Below are 12,207 nucleotides of genomic sequence, written 5' to 3'. Positions count from 1 at the left end.
TATTCTTGTTTCACATAAATATTAATACATTGTATTTTGTTATTAAAATCATTAAGTATTCTACAAAAATATAGTACTAATATTATTAGTTACAATAAGGAATATATTGGAACTGTAGGTTCTAAATACAAATGGTCAGCATGAAAAATTTACTGAACATAACTTTAGAGGATCAACTTTTGTGCATCTCATTGTGTCATATTGTATTTGTATAGTAAATACAAATACAAAAATTGATGGAAAAGAAATAAGTTTTTGTGCTATGAATGAATTACACGGAAATGCATCACATATGAATGGTGGCTGTTTAGGAGTCGTGAAGATAATTTTTATGACAATGAAGTAAGTGCTGTTAATCAAATTAAGATTTTATCACTACTTATATTCAGTATCTAATATATATAATTTTTTAAGGCATTAGATACTATTACTAAATACTATGTAAATGATGGAATGGATATAGGCTGTGTTCCAGCATTTTCAAATGAAAAGATTGCTGTTCCGTTGATGAATGGTAATTGCAGTAGTTTTGACTATTTACACTTTCAGTCGATGTTGAAAATAATATAAATATAATTTATGACAAAAGCTAATTATGCAATTTTTGATGGGTAGAATTAATTGCTTCTGATAATTCAATTTTGGAGAAGAATATGAGCATGGTCAATTAGATAATTTAAAAATTATTGAGAATAATGGAGTTGAAGCAAATAATGGCAATGACACTGAAAATGTAAATGTGAAATAGTAAAGAAGAAACACGTAAATTAGAAGAAATATTTTTAAAGTTTTGGGACGATTTTGATCTCAGTGATAAGAACCTAAGTTTAAATAAGCAATTTTCGGGTTTGTATCAAACTATTTTTTTTTATGTATGCTATAAGTTATCAAATAAAATTTTAAATCTAAATTGTTTTTCAGAATAATGACAAAGGATTTTTAAAATGTTTATTGTGTCGTCATAAATTAACTCTCAACAAACGAGGTGTTCTTGGTCATATTAATGGAATGAGCCATAGAAGAAACCTTAGCGAATTTCTAGAAATTCGTCACTATTGCAGCGTATGTAGACTATTTATACAGGACTTCAATTTGCATAAAATCTCATCAAATCATATTTCTAAGTAAGATACAGTGATCTAATTATGGTATATAATATACTTTAATTTAATTTGAATTTAGTATTCCAGATTATAATGATGACTTTAATAAAGATAATCCTCCTACAATGAAACATGAATGCAGTGAGTGCCGCGTTATATCATACTATCCAGCAGGTACCAACTTTGAACACACACATTTTGAATTTGAATTCTCAAAGGTTATTACAAAAGGAAAAATTAGTTCCAATGGTAAATTCATTAAAACTTGGAAATATAAGTATTATCTAAACCAAATTTTATATTAGAAACAAATTATGTTATTCAATAACAGCAAAATTAGAAAAAAAATTTTGACTTTAATCGAGGATGAACAAGTATTGAATGACTACTCTGTTAATTTAATCAAATGGCAAAAACTGCTGCACAATCGAATGAATTGATATTAGCTACCTGCACCATGCTGGAGAAAAAATTTATCAGTGTTCACAAGCTGCAAAGCCTACCCTTTTGGCTCTAGAATGACTGGTTTAGGATGTGAAAGTAGCGATCTTGACATTTTTTTTGACAGTGGTAACATTTTTGTATTACTATATGTATGCATACATATATATATATATATTATATATATATATATATATATATTTATATTTAATTTGAGTTTGAAAGTCGGGCGTTACATCAATAAAAATAGTATGAGAGTTTTAGAAATTTACTTAAAATCCATCCTTCTATACTTAATTCAGTGGCAATCAATATAACTATAAAAATTAGAACTAAATATGTAAGAAATGGAAATAAATATCATAGAAAAACAATAATAATAATAAAAAACACTTTACAATTTTGTATCATAATATAACAGATGAGAAGACAGACAGTGGTAATATATATATATTTTTAAAATCACAAATGGTAAAATACACAAATAAACATGAATAACTTAATAAGTTGAAGAAACTATGTATTGACTATTTGGAATCTAAGATAGAAATGTCACATTTTTTTTGAAGCAGTTTTTAAAATGTGTTCAAATTTCACAAGAAATTTAAAAGGCGATGGGATTTGTCATTTTTTAGGAAATTTTGACACGCTATATAGGAACCACGTGTTTATTTCGTTCAGGGCCGTGTTGTCGAATCGTTTGTTTATGACCCTATTGTTATGCAATCGCAAAAACAACCCCTCAGCGAATTTCTTTAGTTACGTTCTCTTCAAAATGTAAAATTTTTGGGTTGAAAAAATCTATATTATAATTTAAATTATTTATATGCTCGGTTAACATGGTTATGAATTGTTTGGGATTTTTTGAGTTATTTTTATGTTGATAAAGGCGCTGACTCAGGTTTTGGCTAGTTCCTCCGATATAAAAGAGCTCACAAGTAGAACTATTAATCTGATATACTAAGTTCCTGAGACGGTCAGAATTAAACATAGATTTAATTTGTGTAAAAATGGAACTGAGGGTTCTATTGCAATTACATACGTCTAAACGGTTTTTATGGTCGGTGATTTTGTTTGTTGAAAAGGTAGTTAACCGAGCATGTAAATAATTCAAATCATAATATAGATTTTTTTAACCCAAAAATTTTAAGTGAAAACGTAATTAATAGAAGATTCGCTGAGGGGTTGTTTTTGCAATTGCATAACGACAGGTTCATAAATAAACGATTCGATAACACATCCCTGAACGAAACAAACAGGTGGTTCCTAAATAGCGTCTCAAAATGACAAGATCCCATCGCTTTTTAAATTTTTCATAAAATTTGAACACATGTTAAAAACTGCTTCAAGAAAAAATGTGACATTTTATTTTAGACTCCGAATAGTCAATACATAATTTCGATAACTTGTTAAGTTATGTTTATTTATGTGTTTACCATCTGTGATGTTAAAAAATATATATTTTACCACTGTGCACATACTCATACAATGGATTAATAATGTTTTCATATGTTATATTAGGATACAAAATTGTGTTTTTTATTATTATTATTATTATTATCATTGTTTTTCTATGAAATTTCTTACATATTATTTATTAGTTTTAATTTTTATAGTTAAATTGATTGCCACTGAATGAAGCCTAATATGCTAGCCGAAACATATGAATTTTAAATAAATTTCTAAATCTATGAAAAAAAAACTATTCAATTGAAGTTTAAGATTAAAAGTTCGGAAAATAGCTATGAGTAAAGAATCTCTTGAATATTAATTTGTATATATGTGTCAAATTTATTGTAAACAATCACAATTAAATGTTTTATAAATGATATAACTTGAAAGGTGTTCTACTATAATGACAAATATGTTTACAATTAACATTAGTAGTTGTAGCATGGTTGTAGCATATAACAGCATATAGTTACTTAGCTATTATTTTTGTATTATTACAGGTTCCATGTATAATGGATTACAAAACCAAAACAGTCAATTTCAGAATTCGTTAATTGATGTATGTTGTGAGGTGTTAAAAAAATGTGACGAGTGGGACTTTGTGTTCCCTGTTACAAAAGCTAGAACACCAATTATTAAAGCATTTAATACTGTATATAAAATGGACTGTGATATATCTTTTAGAAATGGCTTAGGTGTTGAAAATACTGTCATATTAAAGTGAGTAATATTTTTGTTATGGACTATTGTTCCAATTTGCTCTCTACATATTGTTTTTTTGTAAAAGTAATTTTTTTCAGGCGAATATTAAATGATCAACCTATAGCAAAGCGCATGATATTAATTTTGAAACATTGGTTAAAACTAATTAAAGTTTCAATGAATGGGTATGCTATAGCATATCTTGTTATATTTTATCTTCAGCTACAAAAGCTCATTGTACCTGTATGGCATATGACTACAGGAAGTAGTCATGAAAAAAAAATTATTTGCGGTAAGTGTATATTCAAATTGTACTGCAAATTTAGCTACAGATATATGAGTTGCTTGTGCGTTATAATTGGGAAAGGCAGGGCACAGTGATTAGCTTTAGGATATTAATTTATGAATTATTGGATTCAATCTTCTTTGATCGAAGATGTAACCCGTAGGTTTTTTCAATCCATAAATGTGGTCACCTCATAAATGGACAGTATTTTGGGAAGCACAAAAAACATATATCACCTTTCAAACGTTACTTATGGATAATTCGTCCAAACAACTGCACTGCCAGAAAATTTAAACAATTGCACTGCCATGAGTGCAGTGCAAGTTGGGGATATCACAGATTTTTTCACAGAGATATTTTTATTTTTACATTTTGTTTTTTTAAAATTCGGAACTGTCAGCATACGAATCAGTCCAGAATTGACATTTTTTTACAATTTATTTGTACAATATAGGGTAATAATAAAGAAATCGACCAGTATAATTGAAAGGGTAAAATTCGTTTCCAATTTAGTGTCAAAACATTATCACAAAGGAATCTCATTTTAGTAAATATTTCATAAGTGTCCACATTTGAGGACATTATTCAAAACTAAAATAAATTAATTTTATCTCAGGTTGGGAGTGCCAAGTTGTAGACTATGTGGCTTTTCCGAAAAGCACTGAAAAATTATCGAATTTATTGCGTGGTTTTTTCAAATATTATGGAGAATTCAATTACTCACAGAATGTGATTTGTCCATTATTGGGTCAGATAGTTAATAAAGAAGAGTTTGAAGATTACATGTCACTTCCTCAGCAATTTAAACCATATATAGATCATTGTCAACGAATTTCAAGGGCTACATTAAATGATTTCGATTCAAACGATATGGATTCAAACGATATGAATTCAAACGATATGGTGTTACTTGATCAGTTATATTATGGACCCCTAAAAACTGATGCTTCAATGTGTCTTCAGGATCCTGTTGATTTGTCTCATAATGTAACTAAAGGTATTCGACCTACAGATTTGGAAAAATTTAAAATTATGTGCGAGTTTTCTTCATCCATTATTGCCACTAAGAATTCAAGTGATCGTGCGGATAATTATATTGATGAATAATGAGCTGCATAATAGTTTGATTGTCGTTTCAAGCATACAAGTACGACCATTATTGTTGTCGACAATAATATTTTATAAAAATGTTTTTTAATTTTACTATTAATTAATTTTAATATGAATAAATTTAAAATTTATAAATGAGCCATATTATTTACTTCAAATTATTTTTTATTTTCTATTTTGGACAAAATGTCTGTATGTACGGTTTGTATTTTATTATAGTCTTGGAAAATGCTTTTACCCATTACACCTCAATAAATACCGAATTTTAAGTATCTGGCATGAATTTCAGTTGCTGCACCTATGTATATATATATATATATATATATATATATATATTAAATTTTTTATAATTTTGATGTTGAAATATGTGATATTCAGTTTTCAGGGCAATACATCAATTAAAAAATTTGTATGACTTTAAAACATTTTTATTTTTTCCATACGTTTCGACACATAGTTTTGTGTCATCTTCAGTGGACTATGTAATTGAATTAATCCTAATTATTTCATATTATAAATGTTCACAATGCACAATCCTAATTATATCATATTATAAATGTTCACAATGCAACAAATAAAAATGTTTTAAAGTCATACAAATTTTTTAATTGATGTATTGCCCTGAAAACTGAATATCATATATATATATATATATATATATATATATGTATATATATATATATATATATATATATATATATATATATATATATTAGATGACCCGACAGACGTTGTCCTGTGCCCACATCTACATTATTTTAATATCCTATACTAATATTTATACTGTTCAGTTAAAAGTGATAATTATTGTTTTTTGAATTACTATTTGCACAAATATGAGTGATGTTATATGTAGAATTGCTTCAAATAAAATTATGATCCTTTTAACAAATATTAAAATATGTTCAACAAAATTGTATATTAAAAATTATACACTGCAATTAATAGAACTAATTTATTTCCTATAGCTCAATTTATTTTAATGCCAAGGGTTATCCAATAATTTTAGTCATACCTGTAGATGTGGATATATAAATGAATGATTTTTTGTTTATTCACGACTAAAACATTGATTTTCCAAATTTATCACACGAAAAATCGTCTGCCTTTGTGATTTATAGCATAAGATATACGTATTGGAAATTGAAGTCTTTAAAAGGTATAACATATTCAGAAAGAATTAATATATAGCATTCGCGGTATAGGTACAATATCACATTGAATTTTTCTACCCAAAATAATTGCTTCAACAATGTTGCGTATAATTTTTATAATTTCGTACCATATTTTAACTGGCTTTTAGTAATTTTAATATCTAAATTACATTTTTCTCACTAATAAATCAATATACATTATTAGTCAAGTTCATATTTGTTGTGAATTAATTTGTCAAATCCAGTTCACATGTGCTCTATTCAACCTACGATAAACAAAATTATTGCAGTAAATGGGGAGGAAAAAAGCGTGTGCCCTGTGATTTTTTTACTGTGCTATAATTTCATGATATATTCTGGAAATACGCTAATCTTAATTTTAAGTTCAGAAGTGAAAACAATTTGCACTCCGTCACCAGCCCCGGCATTAATTAGATTATAATTCTTTTAATTCTGATTTTATCAGAACTTGTAATATACTATTTTAAAGGTAATTAAATGACCTACAACTTTCTCTATCATAAATTTTACCGTAACTTTTCTTATTTTGTAACGGCGAAGGGTTAATTTGATTCAAATGAAAAAAAAAATTGTATGTGTCTTTTATTTGCATGATCGCTCACTCATTTTACATGCAGAAATACTCATTTTAAAGCTTATTTTGAGGACTATAAAACCCCATTTTCATATCTAGCTTAATATTGTTCATAGAACACTATAAAGCAGTGATTTATTAAGATATTAATTTATATAATTTTGGTCATTTCATTATTTTTGTTAAAATATTTCTGAAGATATTAGCAAACAACGCTTTTAATTTTTCTTTAACGTTTAGTTAAAAAATAATAATCTGTCAAATTGAATTTTAATATAGGGTATGTAATTACATTGAACTGACATTTCACAACCGTGAGACGCATGCGCAGAACTGCATCACTTGTCAGACGCATTTTGACTCTATGTTATTATATTTTTTTAATTTTTGGCACATCTCAACTGCTTTTCGGCATTAATAATGTAGACATTACATTTTCTTTATTTATAATCATGGATTTATTATATTTTATTATTGCTTTAGCCTATAAGTGAATAGAAATGTTTGACAAATGACAGTCTTCATTTGTTTTTAATGTCAAACTAAGCTTAAAATATTTTCAAGGTCAAACAATGATAAGCGTTTTTTTGTAATTTTTTCTATTTATTTCTACAATCTAACTATATTTCTATGAATCTAATAATTCTAGACAATTTCCCGAATAAACTTCAGGAAGATTCATGAAAATCCGAATTATAGTTTAGGAGGATTAATCATTCATACACAGTTACAGAAGAATTTTATATATAAGATATATATATTCATTTATATATAAATTGAGAGGTTTTCTCAGATGGTGAAATATTATAATAAAGTTGTTCTTGGGCGTCCATCCATTAATTAAAACTATTTTATTAAGTAGTATTTCAATTTTCCATCCATTAATTAAAACTATTTGATCAGGTAAAATGTTCTATTGTCAATCGTTTCGGGTCCTGATTTGACCCATCTTCAGTGCATACAAATAATTTAAAGAAAAAACAAAAAACACGGAAATATAATGCACCAATTACTATACAATTTTCAAAGCACAAATTTTAAAAATTATTGAGTTAAAATAAATATTAAATTAAAATAAAATAAATGAAAAGGTTTTTAAAAAAAACTCTTCTCATCGAGATATGATATATGTTTGGAAAAAAAAATTACTATACATATACATACATACTATGCATAATAGTATACATATTATGCATAATATCAAAACATCATTTCACAGATGAGAATAGGTATGCGTTATGTAGACTAATTGAAAATATTATAAAAAAATCTTTAAAAAGCATATTTAAAAAGATTCTAACATATGCTGAACGTAATCATGAATTTTTCGATACAATGTTGAATTACTTAAGCTTCGCAAAACAAGCCATAAAACTGATGTTCATATTACACAGAGTAGACATGTCGTTGCGTTTAATTATTGCTTTTTCGTAATAGATGTTATTAAAACTTTGTTCCGAAGTCTTTTAACTTACAAATAAATTATATATTTTAGAATTTGAATCAAAAGAAAATATGAAAAACTCGGTATTTTGCAAAATACCCATTATTACTTCTAGAGAGGAAAGTCGTTTACTAAAATATATAGTCATCATTTACTACAATACAGTCTAATAACTAATTTCGCAATACCAATGAAAATGAGAAAAGGGCTTGAAACTAATTCTTCTTCAGCAAACATCAGCTTTAAATTAGACAGGATCTGAAATAGAAAGAAATCATGTATAGGAAATGTACACATAGACGTAAAACGTTGTTTTATTTTGTTTCCTTAAGAGTCGCTTTCAATAATTTTGTGTTGTAACATACTTAATAAGATATCTTTATAGCGCGTTCAATTTAAACCTAATTCCTTCGTCCTAATTTAAACCTAAATTCAAGACGGTTACAATAATTCATAATGGGCTGTAACTTAATATAATTGCTTAAAATACCATTATGAAAGTAATCTCAAAAGTCCTTATCGTCCCGGTGCGAGCTAAAAATTTGGCACAAGGTCAAAGGCCGAAGAAATGATTTTTTTTTTGCGATTTTCAGCTAAATAGTCAGTTTTATCGAGAAATTACCCGAAACAAAATTGTAGAGCATAAAGTTAGCTACAAAAGATGTATGAATACTTTTTATTCAGAGCCACCGTTTCAAAGATGTCAAGACTGATATATTATATTTTTAAACTTGTACATTATTTAAAAACTTGTAAAGAAATATAGAGAAATTATCGTTTAACCTTTTCTTTATATTTTTTCAAACATCGCATCAAATAACCGGAGTACCGCCTTACACAAAAAAAATCCCTACTGAAATGTTTCGGATTTTAAATATTGCAAAATTGGGAAAAAAATAAAATCAAGCTCTCTCTGAAGACCTCTTAATTTTTATGGTTTACGACTTCATTAACTCGGCTATAGCAGAAATTCTCGTTAAACTCAAGAACAATGCTTGGTATAAGCTTGAATTACTTATAAGTGCATTTAACATAATACTTTCTACTAATAGTAAATAATATTATTCTTAAATGGATTTACCGGTGATTCGTTGAAGCTTTTCTTCCGAAACCGCTTCGGTTCTTTCATTTTCCGTTGCACTGGAGCAAGCTGAACTGTCGAATGAGTGTTGAGATATTTGACGAAGACAGGCACAAACATCTTTGGAACCTGTTTTTATTATGATTTTTCTAAGTTCTAAAAAAAGATTTTTTCTGATCTTTTAAAGCATGCTATGTATATTATCGGTTTATAGTAAGCAAGACCCTTTCAATATTAATAAATATTGTTTCTGACTTTTGTCGAGCTTTATCATATAAATGAACCAAAGTAATGTAATTTTATAGTTTAATTAGCACAAGGCATTTATAGTTTAGTTAGCACAAACTTTTACAATTTTGTACTGTATCTGGATTCTGAATTTTTTATGTCTGCGGAATTTATGTGAAATTAAAGTTTACTATGTGTTTTCATGTGACATATTTTTTGACTAATTCCGGTTAGTGTTCGTTAGTTGTGTTATAATGTTATATTATTTTATTTGGTTACCTTCGAATATTGTACTCTTCATAGATGAATTTTCTCCATCTATTTCAAAATGCAGACTTGGATCTGGTTCATCAAAGACGGATGAAATGTCATATGGGGTCCATGTTATGTTTTTAATGAGTCGAGCTTTCACTCGATTTAATAGCTCGTTATGGTTTGTCTGTGGAATATTATTAGTATATGTGAAAAAAAAAACGCACAAATATGATGCTATTTGAATCTTAAACAATTCTAAATAGAAATCTCTGAATTTAATATGAATGTTTTTTAATAATAGCGTTATTGCATAAATATTGAAATAAATGTTCAAGTTTTGATCATATATATTTTGACTGGTAATATTTTTCATTTAGATTATTGTTGTTTAAGACATTTTTATATTGTACTAGCTCTTTCATGCTTATCCACATTATCGAGTCTTTGCAAATAGAGTTTGCTTTTTGCACTCTTTTGCTTTAGAGCTTTGCATTTTGCTTCCTTTCAACGCTATTATTTTTTGCTATTCTGACAAAAAAACATGGTATCAAATGATGCGAAATTTATCTAAGAATGCAAACAATTTGGTCAAGCCGAAAATAATTATTAAAAAAAAAAATAATAAAAAGATACCTGCACTTGTTTAAGAATATCCAAGCCATTAGTAAGCAAATCTTCCCGAATGGCAGGCAAATCACAAATGTTTTGTAAACACTGGAATAAACGTAAAAATCGAGTTAGTAGGTTTGTTTGATCTCCCTTTTGAATTTTCAAAATAAAACTTTGAATTGGTCAAAAATTGTTTGTATAATAAGTGTGAGATATTCCTTGAGATAGACAATTCCCACAATGGTGGTCAATGAGAGTAGGCCTAAGACAAATGGGATTGGTCTAGACTAGATACAAGTTGATTTAAAATCAATTATCAATATAAGTTTGGTAGCAAAATACATTTCGAAAAATCGGATTTGAAAAGTCTAAAACTTAAAAAAAGTTCGGAAGATGTCACCTGGAATCGTGATGGTTAGTTGACTGGTAAAGATTGGCCAACCTATTTTTTCTATGGTTAAAATCGTTTTTGATGACTTTGATGATCAAAGAGTTCATGGTCTTACCGAACAACTTTAAATATTTTTATGGGTATAATTATAGAAATTCATAAAAGTTTGGAAAAATGAGCGGTGTCAAAATTTCAGAACTGTATCGGCACTAATTTTAAAAGTTGATTTGCAGACTACAGTTGGTATAGTATAGAATCTGTGAATATACAAATATTGAAACTTGCCTGCATAGCGTAAATCTGACAATTAACGTTTTTCCTAATAGTTGCCATCTGCACAAGTCTTGCAGGTAATTTGTGGAACTCTCTGCAACGCCATTTCGACCTCGTACTGGATGTGACTGCTTGAAATGCCATTGCTGCTCTTGTATGAACAAGAGCACGCTGTGAAATTGTTATATTTCGATCAAATATCAATCAACATTTTTAACTTCCAGTGGGATAAGTCATAGTAATAATCGCAAAAAATCGAAAATGAAGTTTTTTGCATATTTTCACGTTTTGAAGGTCTCCGAACATTTTGGCATACCTTAGAAAAATGGATGTATGTGTGTGTGTATGTTTGGATACAATTTTTCGTTCACGATTTTGGGCGCACGAATCAACCGATTTGAATGATTAAAAAACATTCGATTCCTTTCGATGAGAAGACGTGCTGATTAGTTTTTGGTGGAGATAGGTCCAGCTCTCTCGAAGATACGAGTCAAAAAGTGCTAAGAACGGTAATTTAGTTTTAGACAGAACGAAGTACCCGAGTTGAATGATTCAGAAAACATTTTACTTACGAAATGAAGAATTGATGAAATTTTTGATAAGGCAGGTTTAGCGTTTTCGGATATACAGAAAAAAAGTAAAAAAATTGATATTTGGCGGTCAAAAATGATCATTAGATATGTAGCGACCTGTCAACACACGTCGCATTTTAACTTGACAGATGTTCATTATTTGAAGCTCATCATAGTGTCAGCTCAAAAACAAAAAGTTCAAGTGTCAGATCAGATCTCGTTTTTGTTTGCTCAATGTTCGAAATGCCAAAATTATAATTCTTAACTTTTTACCTTTTTTTATATAAATACTCAAATAATATCTACGTTGTGTAAATGATAAATATAATCACACATAGTGTTGTTACTATTGTCATAATAAACAATATACGTAGTATAGAGAACACGAGTTTCTTTAGTGGTGACCGCGAACGTGAATTAATAGCACGCATATAGAAGGAAAGAAGGTAAGAAGATCAAGACACATTTAGAAGTAACAAATTTAGAAGTAAAAAAATAAATTGAAGTCTCA

The 12,207-nt window shown here is 28.0% G+C and overlaps 2 protein-coding genes across 2 annotated transcripts; both read left to right on the top strand.

Moving 5' to 3' along the window:
- The first annotated feature begins 453 nt into the window (after positions 1–453).
- LOC113374322 lies at positions 454–1,431 on the top strand. Its single transcript, XM_026614436.1, has 5 exons — positions 454–514; positions 651–733; positions 922–1,124; positions 1,183–1,352; positions 1,409–1,431. The coding sequence occupies exons 1-5, from the start codon at positions 454–456 to the stop codon at positions 1,429–1,431; spliced, it is 540 nt and encodes a 179-aa protein (XP_026470221.1).
- A 148-nt stretch (positions 1,432–1,579) lies between these two features.
- Positions 1,580–5,133, top strand: LOC113374321 (terminal uridylyltransferase Tailor-like). Its single transcript, XM_026614435.1, has 4 exons — positions 1,580–1,673; positions 3,497–3,716; positions 3,797–3,990; positions 4,601–5,133. The coding sequence occupies exons 1-4, from the start codon at positions 1,622–1,624 to the stop codon at positions 5,089–5,091; spliced, it is 957 nt and encodes a 318-aa protein (XP_026470220.1). The 5' UTR covers positions 1,580–1,621; the 3' UTR covers positions 5,092–5,133.
- The last annotated feature ends 7,074 nt before the right edge of the window (positions 5,134–12,207 follow it).

This window comes from Ctenocephalides felis, unplaced genomic scaffold, assembly GCF_003426905.1.
Source record: "Ctenocephalides felis isolate EL2017-DRISC unplaced genomic scaffold, ASM342690v1 CF-g0.4_SCAFFOLD_01708, whole genome shotgun sequence".
Classification (NCBI taxonomy): domain Eukaryota; kingdom Metazoa; phylum Arthropoda; class Insecta; order Siphonaptera; family Pulicidae; genus Ctenocephalides; species Ctenocephalides felis.
This window is presented reverse-complemented; position numbering and strand designations above follow the sequence as displayed.

What these genes read in the sequence shown, in the direction of transcription:
- LOC113374322 (XM_026614436.1), top strand. Translation starts at nt 454, where the DNA reads ATGGATATAGGCTGTGTTCCAGCATTTTCAAATGAAAAGATTGCTGTT. An exon ending in ATGGCAATGACACTGAAAAT is followed by an intron (nt 734 to 921) that starts GTAAATGTGAAA and finishes ATTGTTTTTCAG; the next exon opens with AATAATGACAAAGGATTTTT. An exon ending in TCATCAAATCATATTTCTAA is followed by an intron (nt 1,125 to 1,182) that starts GTAAGATACAGT and finishes ATTTGAATTTAG; the next exon opens with TATTCCAGATTATAATGATG.
- LOC113374321 (XM_026614435.1), top strand. Translation starts at nt 1,622, where the DNA reads ATGACTGGTTTAGGATGTGAAAGTAGCGATCTTGACATTTTTTTTGAC. An exon ending in TGACATTTTTTTTGACAGTG is followed by an intron (nt 1,674 to 3,496) that starts GTAACATTTTTG and finishes GTATTATTACAG; the next exon opens with GTTCCATGTATAATGGATTA. An exon ending in GAAAATACTGTCATATTAAA is followed by an intron (nt 3,717 to 3,796) that starts GTGAGTAATATT and finishes AATTTTTTTCAG; the next exon opens with GCGAATATTAAATGATCAAC.